Source organism: Nomascus leucogenys, chromosome 11, assembly GCF_006542625.1.
Source record: "Nomascus leucogenys isolate Asia chromosome 11, Asia_NLE_v1, whole genome shotgun sequence".
Taxonomy (NCBI): Eukaryota; Metazoa; Chordata; class Mammalia; order Primates; family Hylobatidae; genus Nomascus; species Nomascus leucogenys.
The window spans coordinates 43,409,545-43,424,796 of NC_044391.1; the positions used below are offsets into that span (position 1 = coordinate 43,409,545).

General features: G+C 42.3%; 1 protein-coding gene across 3 annotated transcripts in view; it reads right to left on the reverse strand.

The window, feature by feature from the left end:
- The window catches only part of CDCA7L (cell division cycle associated 7 like), a 45,931-nt gene that overhangs the window by 5,679 nt on the left and 25,000 nt on the right, over positions 1–15,252 (reverse strand). For 2 of the 3 annotated variants that reach the window (XR_004032251.1, XM_003252638.4), the window contains exons 2-4: positions 9,830–9,970; positions 4,747–4,884; positions 1,283–1,663 (exon numbers count right to left, since the gene is read on the reverse strand). Coding sequence is in view for 2 of the 3 variants with exons in the window: in XM_003252638.4 (XP_003252686.2) it covers positions 1,283–1,663; positions 4,747–4,884; positions 9,830–9,970 (660 nt within the window). In the remaining variant the exon portion in view is untranslated. The remainder of the gene's footprint in view (positions 1–1,282; positions 1,664–4,746; positions 4,885–9,829; positions 9,971–15,252) is intronic. The other variant, XM_030822212.1, reaches the window with a different exon arrangement.

A 15,252-nucleotide genomic window follows, 5' to 3' on the forward strand; every position in this document is an offset into this window, starting at 1 on the left:
CTTATATATAAGAACAACACAACACTATGAAAACAGTCCCAGAATGATCAAGACCTGGAGCATGAGGTTCCGATCCTGACTCGGAGGCTAATCCAAGGCGGTGTGACCTTGGGACAATTCATTTTGCACACGTGAGTCTCAAGTTTCAGGATGTTCAAAAAAGAAAAAGCTCAACTAGATTATTTCAATGGTTATTTAGAGCTCCAAAAATCTGATTCTTTAAATAGATTAATTTCTCATCAATCAAAGTAATTTATGAAGATACTCCTAAGTGAACTAATAACATGAAATAATAGGCATTAATATGCCAGAGAATTTAATTAGGATTCGTTTTAGTTTATACAATTATATAAGTGCCACCAAAAAAATCATAAAGAAAATAGCTCTTATTTTAAAGATGCAGAAAGATACATGCTGAAAAGTTCCCTTAACTAAGTAAAAATGTTTCTTAGGATAAAAATAACCCGAAAGTAGGCATTCCATTTTTGTAAGTAATTTATATTAGACATATAAGCTTGCATACACAGTATCACTACATCATTCTTTTTTTAAAAGGAAAAGATTAAAAAATCACCAAAATGCTGAAAGTGATAAGTGGTAGAACTATTAAAAAAAAAAAAACTCTGTAGATAAATAATTATGAAGCAAACAATGATTCTCTACAATGATCAGATTAATAGTAATTAATTACATATAGAAAAACCAAATATATGTAACAAAGATTTCACCTGTTCCATTCATTGTTCTAATGAAGACATTTTAGAGTGAATTAACACTGTTGAGGTTGTTTTAATTCCTAGACCTCTTCCATTCCTTCAGAAGTCTCAGAACCAGTGCCAGTCACCATAGAAGAGTGGTTCTGTGGTGAAAATCTACCTGCCCAACCTGCTCCTTGCAACTCCTCAGTGGACTTGGTGACATCCCACTTCCCCTGCTTTACTCTGCTGGGAACAGGCCAGTTGTTCAGCCCCTCTCATCCCCAACACAACTATATACTTAGAACTTAGCTTGGTCAACAGTAAGCAGCATTATGGCACCATGTAGGGGCTAAAAATGGTCCTGCGGAATCTTTCTGTTCCCAAACCAGAGCTGATCATGTAATAGTTGCTTTGGGTTCTGGAAAAGTAAAAGGATACACAATACCCAGAGTAAATTTTCTTGACAGAAGCCAAAGCAACAGCAGCAGCTATAGGAGTGAAGTGGTTCAAAGTGGTTCTGGGAGCCCAGCAACTGCTGCCAGAGCCTGGTGCCCACTCCCAGGACGCCCTCTGTGAAGCCTCACCATGGCTTTGTTCTCCTTGATGTTCATGGTCCTTTTCAGCAAAGCATCCGAACTCTCCTGGCTCTCATCCCGAGAGTCGTCCTCAGACTCAGAGGTAGAATCTTCCCTTTGTATCACCTGTCTACGGCCTTTCTTTCTTCCAAGAATTGTTTTTTTCTCATTCTGTAAGTGTGAGCTAGAAAACAACTGCTCGCAAGAACTGTTTTTTTCTGGTTTGTTGGCCAGCTTCTTGGTGGGGAACTGAAAGGCTACTCGAAGACCAATACTACTTCTTCTAGACCTGCTTCTTCTCGGGGTAGCCTTATCTTCTTCTTCTTCATCTTCCTCTTCCTCGCTCACCAAAGATGCTTTGCCATCATCACTCAAATCTGACTCCACGACCTAATAAAATAAGAGCAAGAGAAAGCACAAAGACATTGTTACAGACCCACAAAAAAGACATGCATTTAAAACAACTGACAGCATATGAGAAAAAACATGAAAAATGAAAAGCTTCCCCTTCATATTATGAGTTCCCTCTGAATTTCCTTTAAATGTGCAAGAAATTGGTTGATGAACAAAATCAAAGAGCAGGCAACCTACTACTGAACTGTGCACCAACACACCCATGACAGAACTGGGTTCCATTCAGAGCATGAGGGCTGTAAGCAAAACACTGACAGGGTGGGTTCCTCCACCGTGGGACAACCAGGGAGCACCAGCAAGAGGAGAGACAGTCACAGAAAAGGAGAGACAGCAGCATGACAGACGTGATCTTCAGACAGGAAAGGATGCAACAGGGGAAAACTGCTGACTGGTCTCCTCTAAATAGCAGGAACCAGACTCCTGAGTAACAGGGCGGGAGAGCTGACTGCACCTCAGGGCGGTGACTCAGGAAAGGCAGATGACCTGCCACTGGGTCCTCAGTCAAGGGGCACCTTTCCCTTCTCTGGGTTTCAGAGCCATGAGGTGAAACCAGGTCAGAAAGCTCTACGGGTTGTAGCAAAACACCACTCAGTCAACTCAAGAAATCCTCACCCGACATTTTCAAATTCCACATGGTAGAGGCCTCCAGCATTCAAACATTGCTCCGTGTTACAAGTGAGAACACGGTAAATATGGAAGGCAGTAAGAGGGATACATCACCTAGGTGACAGCTTGGATGCGACGGGACTCTTAGCAGTGATACAGAGACAGGTTTAAGTATGTGAGATCTGGGACGTCTTCTAGGCATCCCTCCATGACCACAAGCTAGAAAACTTTGGAACCATTATCTGGGAATTCTGAAAATCTACCAAGAACATGGAATGGCACCAATATGGACCCAGGATCAGTTCAGGGACTCTGCTTCCTCCCCAGTGACCACCATCAACCCCAAATTCTCGTTGGACTAAAGTTAGAAATGAGACACAGGGAGAAAAAAAACGCAGGTAACTGCCAACCCTGGTATATCCACACCAAGCCAAGTGAGAAATAAGACTATATGGCACTGATTTATCTATTTTTTTAATACCCTGAACTTTCCATATTAATAGCTTCAGAATTCCAAATGGTGTACTGCAAAGGAACCCAATTTTAGGGGACACTGTCAGGGAAGAACTTCAGTTTTGATCCATTTATCTACCATCCTCATCATCTACAGGCCTCTCTTTACCAGACGTGGAACAGCTCACTGCAGAGGCCTGAAGGAAGGAAAGAACATATGGTACACAGCAGCCCAGAATCAGACCCAAGAGAAGAGCACAAGTGTAGTATGTGGATGTGGCTATTTTGCATCCGGCCAGCAGACCCCTGGAAACCAAGGTTACAGCAATGTCCCATTATCAAGAAAGACAGGTTTGCCAGTTCCCACAGGGGTGGGCAGGAGGCTGGGCTGGGAGGCAACAATGCTTTTCTTCTCACTGGATTCTAAAATAAAATTTGCAGGGGCCTGTGCTGAACTGTAAGCTATATCATGATCTATGTAACACATCACAGTCCATAGACTTGGGGGCAGGTGGGAGGGAAGACTTCTGGGGTAATTCACTTTCTCTCACTAGAAACACAAATGCTTCAAATAACCAGACATCACTTCACTAAATAACAGAAAATAAGTACATCGCTAACAGATGATGCCCATTAGGGTTTTAGAAGGATCTTAATATCGTGCTGGCAAGAAGTTGGGGACTTGCTGGCCAGAACTGATGGAACTGCCACACAAACAGCATCTGCAAAGAAAGCCAAAGGAGACCTGGGGCCTCCAGGCTGGCACAGCTCTGTGTTGCTACTCATAGCAAAAAATCACCATCAAACGAAGCAGCCTACCATGCGGGCTTTTATGCTCTACATTCTCTCCTAGGACAGGTGAGGGACAAGGCAGGCTAGGAGTCATGGCTTATTTATACCTCTACACAGTCTCTGGCAAAAGTTAGTCCTTAGCAGCTTCTGGCTGTGAAGAGGCTTAAACTCTACGTTCCATCTTCATACTGAAGAAGATAGTAGCATGTTTATTTTTTGCATAAATGTATGCTATTTTTAGCAGAAAACATTTCTGCACTTAAATCCAAAGGCTGTGCCTTAAAGTTACCTTCAGATTCAAACACGAGTGGGCAGTAAACTAGCCTAACTGTGCAGGATAAAACAAACAACTAACAAGTCTGTTCATAGAAGTGCTGAGAGTAGACTTCCCTCCAGAATCCAGGCAGGCCTGGGTCATCTTTAACACTAAAAAGCATGACAAATCCAAATCCACAATGCATGGGGGAACACCAAGTTTGTACCACAGCCAAATTTTTGCCAAATTAACTTCAAACCAAAAACTGTCACTTCACACACAGTAAGAAAGTACCTCAACGAAGTTGTCACTCTTAAGATAAACTTTTAGATAAAAGAGGTTTACGAAACTCTTGAGATAAATTTTTTTTTTCTTTTTGAGATGGAGTCTTGCTCTGTCACCCAGCCTGGAGTGCAGTGACTCAATCTCAGCTCACTGCAACCTCCACCTCCCGGCTTCAAGCAATCCTCCTGCCTCCGCCTCCCGAGTAGTTTGGATTACAGGTTCCCGCTGCCACACCCAGCTAATTTTTGTATTTTGAGTAGAGATGGGGTTTCACCATATTGGTCAGGCTGGTCTTGAACTCCTGACCTCAGGTTCACCCGCCTCGGCCTCCCAAAGTGCTGGGATTACAGGCATGAGCCACGGCTCCTGGCCAAGAGAGATAAATTCTTTGAGAAGGACAATAAAGGACGCCTGGGACACGTCCCCCAAAACCCCCTAGGCATGAGGAGAAGATGAATGGATTTTCTCTGAGAATAATGGACTGGTGGACCAGGAATTAGCCTTCCAGGAGCAATTTTTTTAGGTTATGTTAATTGCTTGTAAGAAAAATATGTAAGAAAAAGTAAAATCTTTTCACTTGTGAAGTGACTTCTTACACGTAAAACTCTAATTCAGAAACAGGATTAGAAACATTACCACCCACATCCCCTCCTGTTGTAATTATTACCATTACTTCTGGGTTAGTCTTTCCATTCAGATCACTCTGTGTAAATCCTGCAAAATCCTCAGTCTCTGAGTCAGTGTCCTCTATAAAAATTCTTCTTAGTTCTTCTGTGAAGTATTTGGAATGAAAGCGCACATCCTGCTAAATTAAAGACACACATACATCAGAGACAGAAAGTAGAATAGAGGTTACCAGGAAAGGGTACAATGAGGAGCTACTGAACGGGTGCAGAGTTTCTGATGGAGATGACGAAAATGGATGGACAACAATGTGAATGTACTTAATGCACTGAACTGTACACATCAAAAACAGCTGAAATGTGATACTGCATGTTATGTGTATTTTACCACAATTAAAAAAAAACACTGGTCAGGTGCAGTGGCTCACCCTGTAATCCCAGCACTTTGGGAGACCGAGGCAGGCAGATCACTTGAACTCAGGAGTTCAAGACCAGCCTGAGCAACATAGTGAGACCTCATCTCTGCAAAAAATACAAAAATTAGCTGGGTCTGGTGGCGTGTACCTGTAGTCTCAGCTACTTGGGAGGCTAAGGTGGGAGGATTACCCAACCCTGGGAGGTCGAGGCTGCAGTGAGCTGCACACCAATGCACTCCAGCCTGGGTTGCAGCCAAGATCACACCACTGCACTCCAGCCTGGTGACAGAGTGAGCCCCTCTCTCAAAAAAACCCGCATACATACACAAATATATTACATATATACACATTTTCTAAAGCTTACAAAACTCAGACCTACAAATCAGACAATTTTTAAAAATTGGGTGTAGTCTCAATCAGCTTCTAATGTGACTGGTAAGTGCTCATGGAATTCAGCTTCTCCTGCCAAAGCTGGCAACCAGACACGTCTGCTTTCACACAGAACCAAAACACATGGAAAGAAGACATGAGGAGAAAACCTGGCTCCCTCCCACATGCTGGCTTCCCTTTCCAACAGCCTTTCAAAGCCAGAGTCTCCTCCAAGTGGGTGAGCGTGCCTCCCATTCACCAACGGCGAGTTTCTTCGTAGGAAAAGGCAGGGGCCTCTCCCAGCCCCCACTGCCCACCACCAGAGAGCCTAGACTTGCTCCATGAGCAGACATCACGGGCGCCTGATGGAAAGCTCACCCAAGGTCACCCCCAGGAATTTCTCTCCTGCAAGAGGTGAGAGGTGAACAACCATGGCTAGGTGGCAAGTGAGCAAAAGGAAAGATGCAATGTGACTCTTTAAGAAAAGCCATTTTCTAATACTTTTTCTTTTGAAATAGTGTAAAGATGGAAACCCAACTCTCTTAATAGTATGCTTGAAAGAAAGAGGAAATAACAAACTGCAGGCCAAAGGGAGACCCACGAGACCAGCCCCCTGCAAGCCCGCCACGCCTCATCAGGGCTCGAGTCTGTCCCCAGTTTCCTCTGACGTCTCTTCCCCCCATCTCTGATATAGCAATGACCCCTTGTAACACCACACTTGGCTGAGAATCTGTATCTACCCCACTGCCTTTCCCCGACTTTAATTATATACTTCTTGGAGCTCATATATCTCTGGGGAAAGATAGACATAATAGACAAGTGGAAAAACTTACAGGGGCACACAGAAAGAAATGCCTACATCTAGCATTCTGTAAGCTTAAAAATGTCTCCTATGAATTATTATGGGTAATTGGAGTGAGTTTGCTCAGAGCTAAATTACTTTGTTCCTTTGTTGATAGCTGTAGTGCAGCTGCTTGAAAAAAAAAATGGCACACACAAAAGGGAAGTTTCTTTAAAGTGAAATTCAAATCATGTTTAAGGGAGACCAGAGTTAGCAGACACATACTGTGTGCAAGTTCATGCAGCTTCTCTCTATTGGTTAAAATAGATCATGAGCATGTGGGGTCAGGGTAGAGAAGCAGCCAGGGCTTGATTATTAAGGAAGAATGGTACACAGCTGCTGCTAAGGAAACCCACCATGCACCTGAGGCCTCTCAGTGCAAGAAACATCTGGCTCACAGAGCCTTGGGCCAGCCCCTGGCAGGCTAATTTAGAGCGGTATTTCTGTGTGTAAATTTCATCAACTACCTAAAGCCCCTGCCTAGGGCCTGAAGAGAACAGAGCAAGCCTTGAAGCTGTGAGTTCCCGTCTTCCAGTTTTTCTGGCTATTTTGATCCTGTGTGCTGGCCTCCCAGGGCAATGGGCACCTTGGGAGAGATCACCATCTTTGATGGTCAGTACTGATAGAGAAAAACAACTTACCGTTGTCCTGAACTGAGGCCTATGCTTTAGTTTCCTTACTCCAAAGTGTGTAAGCACTGTTCTCCATGTGGGTCTGCATGATGCCAATCTCCACTCCACACTGCTCCACTGCATTCTGAGTTACAAACCCTTGCACTGCTGACTGCTCTCTGGCACTGGTTCATTCATCTTCAAAATCAATACTGGGCACTATGCTGTGGGCCTTGGTCATCTACCATGATCAGGACCATAAGCAAATAACACATCAGAGGAGAAGCTAACATAGGTGGATAAACTTATTTTGAAGTCCATGTGACATGAAAAAACAGACTAGAGGGCAATGGCCTGTTGAACCAGACAGCCAGACAAGCACCCCATTTCAACTGCACCCAGCAAACAACACCCCCCATGCTCACTGTATACAGTCAGGTGGGGTGTTGGATGCCTGAAATCAGAGCAAAGGAACAATATATGAGGACGAAAAGTCAGAGCCAGGGAAGCTAGAAAGCACCATTCAAGTATGAGGTCCCCCCTTCTTCAAGGAGTTTATAATCTAACAGGGAAGCAGATAGGTCCACAAATCACCCTGGTGAGGGTCAGTGTTCTAAGGGATACACAAGCAATATGGCACACGGAGGGAAAGAAAACCCAGTAAGACTTCATGGAAGAAGTAGCATAACTAGATGTGAGCCACAGTAGAGGCTAGAAAAATGGTGAGAGCACAGATAGGCAGGAACAGCATAGACCAGTGGGCAGAAAGGGGAGAACAGTGGATAATGAGAGTGTCAATTCAGTCCCAGTGCCCTGCAGCATAGCAGGTAGGAAAGAGACCCAGTGGGGTAACAGGCTGAGAAGTGGTGGCCCTGGATTTGGAACATCCCAGCTTGGTACTTCCCAGATGTGGGGCCTTGGGCAAGTCATTACACCTTCCTGAACGTCAGTTTCATCACTTGCAAACCTGCAGCTTCCCAGGGAGGTCTGTAAATTAAATGCAGTATCTGTACGAAAAGCAGTTGGCACACTGTCCTCCCTGGGGAGAACACACCTGACTACAAAAGTAGTCATCATAGCAGCAGAAGCACCTGTTCTGTTTCTTAATGCCCGGTGCCTGCCAGGCTCTGTGCTCGGCCCTTTAAACATGTTCTGCCCTGCTCAAACGCTCCTCAAGGTGGATCCAACAGGCTCTACTCTCCCCACTGCCTGACTGTACTCAGATGGAGGGCTAAGGGAGGAGCTCAATCCTATAACAGATCCTAGTAGGAAGGGATGAACATTCAGGTAAGAGCTACGAGGGCTACAGCAGCTGCAGAGGGAAAGGAAGGATGGACACCAGGAACACAGCAGAAGTTTCATCAACTCCTGGACGGGAGTCAAGGAGATAGAAGAGGGGAGGGAAGGTGAAGAACAACAAAAGATGGAGATCAAGATGGGGAAAGGGGTAAGCCAGAAAGACAACGAAGGGAAGGAGAAGTGAGTTTCAGATCTCCCTTAGCAACCAGGACCAGTCCAACTGGTAGTCAGAAACAACCTGGGGCTGGAGAGAGACAACAAGCTCCACAAAAGAAAACAGTAACAGCTCAGAGCAGGACAACAGACAAGATCACTAAGTGAGAAGACTGAAGACAAAACCTTAGAGAACATCTGCATTTAGGGACAGGAACAGGGAAAACAAGTGACAGTAACAAAGAGCAGGCCGGGCACGGTGGCTCATGCCTGTAATTCCAGCACTTTGGGAGGCTGAGGCGGGCGGATCACCTGAGGTTGGGAGTTTGAGACCAGCCTGGCCAACATGGCAAAACCCCGTCTCTACTTAAAAAAATAATAATAATAATTAGCCAGGCGTGGTGGTAGGAGCCTGTAATCCCAGCTGCTCGGGAGGCTGAGGCTGGGAAAATTGCTTGAACCCGGGAGGCAGAAGTTGCAGTGAGCCGAGATCATGCCACTGCACTCCAGCCTGGGCGACACAGCGATACTCCATCTTGGAAAGAAAGAAAATAATAACAAAGAGCAAAAGGTGTAACAGAGAGGAAGAAACCCAGGTGGTTAGAAGGAGGTCTACTGGTGGGGTCAACCGCTGTGGAGGACGGCAGAGACCAGGGAGCCCCCAGCGATCTCAGAAAGCACAGCTCCCACCCAGGCCAGAACCTACAGTGGCCCGCATAATTAAGCAGGCACTTCACTTACATATAATTAACTGCTTCCCTTCCTGTACTTGCCCAGTGGAAGCAACGTGGGTTTAATCTGCTGCCTTTTTGGAGAGGCCATGGTTAAGGCAGAATGAGGAATTTTGAGTGCCGCAATGAGCTCAGAAGAAAATGCCACTGAAGGGTAGAGATTTTGATTGGCCATTCTGCTACTAGGACACAATGTGAACCTCCAGGAATCTACCTCTCAGAGAACTCTAACTTGTGAGTGCTAGAGATCAAAGTAATTAACGCAAGAATAAGGCTCTCCCCGGCAATTCCAAGAGTGACACGCCAACAGAATTGCACCACAGGACCACAGAGGTGCAATTGTCTCCCTGTAACCACACGATCCCTCATGCCTCGCCGCAGCCTCGCCTCTGTGGGAAGACTCTGAACACAGCCTCGCCGCAGGTTACAGCCCCAAGGCAGCCAAGAAAATGCACTTGATCGTGTGAGGTCCCTTTATTTAAATAAAAAAAAAAAAAAGAATTATGGTACAGGGAAAGATTAACACAGCAAAGTGAACTAGGTTCTCTCACCAGTTTTTTAAAACAGGAAGACATAATGTTTCTAAAATAAAATGCTAGAGAATGAACTGATATCACCAATCTCACACCATGTTCAAATAAAAGAACATCCAAACCAAGATTCAGGCCTCCAGATGAACACATCCGCTTGGAAGGAATCATCCGTACCTGTTTCCCTGACTCCAGTGAGTCAAAACTATCACAGCTCTCCTCTGACGAGAGGGTTTCCATGGGAACATCATCTCGGAAGCCGACAAACTCTTCATCATCACTGGGGGCGTTAAAGATGTCAGCCACTTCTTTAGGGATCTGTTTTGGATTCAAAAGAGGCAGGATTAAACCAGGGGTTCTTGCTAATCACTTAGGGACATTTTCTGGAGGGGAGTAGAAATCTCATCACTTCATCCAACTGCCACGGTTGCCCAGAAGTCCCCAGTAACCCTGAGCAAAACACGCTTCAGCTAAGAACTCATGGCAAAATAAGGTGTGGGGTGGGTAGGGGAGATAAAACTTAAAATTCTAGATATACACCCTATTTTACAGAGAATGTTAAAACCAGGCCAGACAGAAGACATGTTTGATCTCTTGACAAAAAGAAAAATTGTTTCTAAGAACCAATGATCTCTTTTTTTCCCCCACAGTGGATGCATCTTTAAATGTCATCTACATAAAAAAGATGCCATAAAATATTATTAAGCTCTTTTCTTAATGTTCACCTACACTATTTATTTTTCTCTTCATCACAGGCTGATTCAGAAAGTAGAAAGTTCATACAATGAAATAAGTAGCTTTTCTTCTTTTCTATATTGTAAGTCAACTTACGTAGCTGGGGATTAATTCTAACAGAATTCAAATGCTATTAGGGGATAATTGATCCCAGAGGGAACAATGTCAGCACACTTAATCCACAAATATGTATCTGCTGGAGTTCATTTTTGTAAGTTGACTATTTTCTCCCAATTCTTTGTTTTAAAAAAGTTCAAACACACAGAAAGGTGAAAAAATAGTACGAACACCTGTTGATTCTTTATCTAGACCCATTATTTGTCACCGCATTTGCTTTCTTTCTCTGTTTCAACAAATATTAGGTTGAACCATGGGCATTTGCCGATATTTGGCTGTTTTTAATTTAGGAAAATAGCAATTTAATATGAGCCAACCTAATCCATATATTCCCCACACACTGATTAGAGTAATTTGCAGACATTGTATTGATTGGCCCTAATATAATTCGGCATATATCTCCCATGGATAAGGACATTCTCCCATAGAACCACAAAACCATAATTGTACCAAAAATAATTAACATTAATTCAATAGTACGATGTACTGTAATTCTGTATTTTAATATCTGCAACTCTTCCCAAAATGTCTTTTATAACTTTTTGGAGACAATAAGATCCACTCCGGCAAGGTTTTGAATTCTATTTGATTCTTATGACACTGTTTTTTGTTGTTTTTCGCAACACTGACTTTTTTTTTAGATAGACCATGACAACTGCCTTGTAGAATGTCATGTATTCTGAGCTTATCTGAGTGTTTCCTCATGATTAGATTCAGGTTATGTATTTTTGGCACCATTCTACATAGGTGACATGTACTCCTCAATGCATTGCATAAGGGGGCACATAATGTCAAGTTATCCCACTATTAATTAGTAATTTTTTAAATTTTTCATTATAAAAACTTTCAAAGATATTTCAAAAATAGATGGGAAGATATTTTAATGAGCACACATTGATCCTCCCCGTAATTATCTGCCCAAGGCTAACTGTGCTTCCCCTGTATCCCGACCCAACTCCCCTTCTTCTAAATTATTGTGAGGCAACTGTAGACACAGTATCATGTCACTCATTATCATTATCAAATGTGCAGTCTGTATTCACAAATCTTCTGCCTCATTTTTTAAAAACTTAGTTTATCTGCATCATGATCCAAATAAGGTTCACACACTGATCAACATGGCTCGTAAATCCCTTCTCATCACTCCTTTATCTTTTTTTCTCTTGCAGTTTATTTTTGAACAAACTGGGTCATTTGACTGTGGAGTTTGTCCAAGTCTGAAGTTTTATTTTTTTGCAGCCCCAAGGTGGTGTTTAACAGACTCATTTGGATTTACAATTTGGGAGTTGAATCTGGAGGCTTACTTCTAGTTTGCTTGCTTTTGCCAAGACTACTTTTTAGGAAGTGCTATGTTCTTCCTTTGGAAAGCACATAAGGTCTGGCTGTCTCTTTTCTTAGTGGTGTTGCTGTTTGGTCAATAAGTTAAGGTGGAATCGGCCTGATTTGTTCTTTGCTTTTAAAAAAACAAAACAAAACAAAAAACAACAACAACAACAAAAAAACACCCTTTCTCCTTTGTCACTAATAAGGAACATGCAGAGTGATACTTGAGATTCTGTGAATAGCCTCCCTGGTAACATCTCGCTCAATAGTTTCAGCATCCATTGACAATTCTTTTTTTATATATATATTTTTTATTTTAATAAAGACAGGGTCTATGTTACCCAGGCTGGTCTCAAATTCCTTGCCTCAAGTGATCCTCTCACCTCAGCCTCCCAAAGTGCTGGGATTACAGGCATGAGCCAGGGCGCCCTTGAATGAATTATTACATTAGGGACTGCAAAAGAGAAATTTTCAGATTTTCTCTCTCCTTCATAAAGTAGCTAGCATTCTTGTATAATATAGTCTTTCTCTTACTCTCCCCCTTTTCTTCTACAATGTATATCCATGGATTTCTCAAAATTATTATTCAATGTGTTATAATCCATACTCTCATAATTCTTTCTGACTGTCCCAAATTTGGCCATTGGGAGCTTCTTGGAAAGTCATCCTCTGTCTTTCTGACATGGCACTAGGGGTCTTTCAACACCTCCTTGCTTTCTGACACAACAAGCACGGCAAGCTAACCTTGTATGTTTCCTGTCCCAGACCGCAAATCAGCCATTTCTCCAAGGAGCCCTGAAACCTTTCACTGAGAAATGGCATTTAAAAACCAAGCTCAGAGAACACAGTGTACCTCGGTTACTGAATTATCATTGCTTGTAGGCTCTTTGGACGGAGCAAGGATATTTTAAATAGGTAAATCACAAGTTCATGGTGACACCTTGAATTCAAATCCAACACGGAGGCTTCTTCCTCTGCTCCCTCATCTCTCCCTCATCTCACATTAGCGTCACCATTCCACCACAAGGAAAACCCTCGACTCCCAAAATTTTTAACATGCTTATCCATGTGGTGCTCTATCTACAATAAACACAAAATAGCACCAAACCGACGCCACCAATATACTAGCAACAACAAACAGTGCAGTTCGAGATTTCTTTGCAGTTCTTTCTAGCCTTGGAACATAGTCTCACTATACACAGGATCTTTTCCTTCAGCTAACCAGATGATCATTGCACATGGTTAGGCAAAAATGTTTTACATGTACTTCCCATTTCATCATGCAGTATATTAAAAAGATGTCCTTAACAGTTGAGATTTAATAATTTTTACTGTTTCATCAGAACATTCTTATGTGAAACTGACATTTTCTTTTTAAATTGAGTGCATGGAGATGAATAATGCAATGACTACTAATACAGTTTGTTGCTGCCACCTGGATTCATGCTAAAGATCAGCAGTTTTCTCCACTTTGCCTTTTGCACAATCAGTGCAAATATCAACACAGCAAAAAGGGCAAATAATCTTAGTATTATTATGACATTACATTCGCCCTCATGGACCCGTGAAAGGGTCTCAGGTCCTCCATCTCACACTTTGACCACTGCACTAGCATACACAGAGCTGTGTATTCAAAAGCTACTTAGCTTCTTGGAATTCTCTGTGTGGGTGTGTTGACTTAATTTTACATTTAGTCAGGTTCCATTTAGGAAACTGGTAATCCTTAATCTATTTACTTTCATCCTTATTTTAATGCTTCTTGATAAAAAATAATTAGAAAATAATGGTTCAATCAAAGGAAGTATAACATAAATACAGAAATGGGATACCCCAAGTTCAGTGATGCTGAAGGGTTAATACAAACACTTTCCCACCATCGAATAAAATCATTGCAAGGGACAAACAAGAATAACACTTAGAGAAGTAGAGTTCCACTAACAATTTTTTTTACCAGCCACAAGTAGGGCAGCACTAGCAAAGCCTAACTCTGACATCGTTCTTGGGGAAAATATTTAAACTTTTCTCAAGGAGGTATGTTAAACAATGTTTGCCACCTTATCTTTTCAGACACCTTTTGTTGTTGTTTAGCACTCAGAACTCAGAACTAATACGCAAGGAAAACACCCAGACTAGAGAAACACAGACAATACCTATGAAAGTGTGCCTATGTTGTAGTTACATAATAGCTACTGAGTTCAGTCCCTGCAGAGGCACTGAGAGGGATATTGTGTCAATTTCAGTCTTTTTCTTTTGGCTTTCTCACCATTCTACAAAAATCAAAAAGCCCTGCTGGCCCAGAAGATTCTTTTAACATAAATGGTTTAAAGGAGGAGGAGCACCCCATTTATAGATTTAATGGAAATACATATAAGGAATGGAGAGGGTTGGTGATAGGAATAAACTGCTTCCAGTGGCAACTGCATTAGTCCCTGTGCTATTGTGTTCAGCCCCACCACTGCTGCGAGCCTGTGTCCGCCCAGCTAATTCCTCTTTCTGCATGTTTGACTTCTGCATCTGCTCCAGAGGTACCATCAGGGGGCTATAATGACTGATTAGGAACAAAAGGAAAGAGCACAGTTTCAAAAAAACAGTGTGCATTCTTGGGGTATGCAGGGCTCTGATCCTTCAAAAGGTACTAAAAGAGTTTCAGATAGTCACAAGCTTCAGGATTTGGCAAAAAAAAAAAAAAAAAAAAAAAAAAAAAAAAAAAAAAACACTGTAAAATATTCAAGTGTCCTCAATGCAACAAACTGATTCGTTTAACAGATGCAACAAAGGCAGCAAGATTTAAATGAGAAGGACCTGATAGAAAGGATACACAGGGACCTCTTCTAATGAATGACCAGTTCCACAACACAGCAATACATTAGGCCCAAGGATCTGTCACTTTCCTGTTCCATTCAGCAGTGATCCACTGGGTAGCTGCATAGTCTAGACAAAATGCAACAGACCTTTTTTTTTTTTCTTCAAAGTTTGTGTTCCATTCTATTACAATAATGCCAATTGTAAGACTCACCAAAAAGAAAACTACAGCAAGTAACGGAAAACAACAAAAATACAAAATTTCTCAATCACTGGATATTTACATTAGTTGAACTTCTGAATTAGGATAACTACAATCTAGTGAACCAAAAAAAAGGGAAAATTCTCATCTGAAAGTGAAAAGACCGTTTCATTATTGATAATACTTCTTAAAAATCAACTTCATGCTATTCCTAACTTTCATGTACAGTTTCTGTTTGTCTACTCTGTCTTTATTGGAATTAACAGTGTGAATATCATCAAAAGTCATGTGGGGGACCAGGATTCAACTCCATGAGAACACAGGTACTAGAATGGAATCCCCAGGCACCTAACATAGAGCCCAGCCTAAAGCAGATGATCAATAAACCCTTGCTGAAAGCATTTACATGCATCTGACTTTG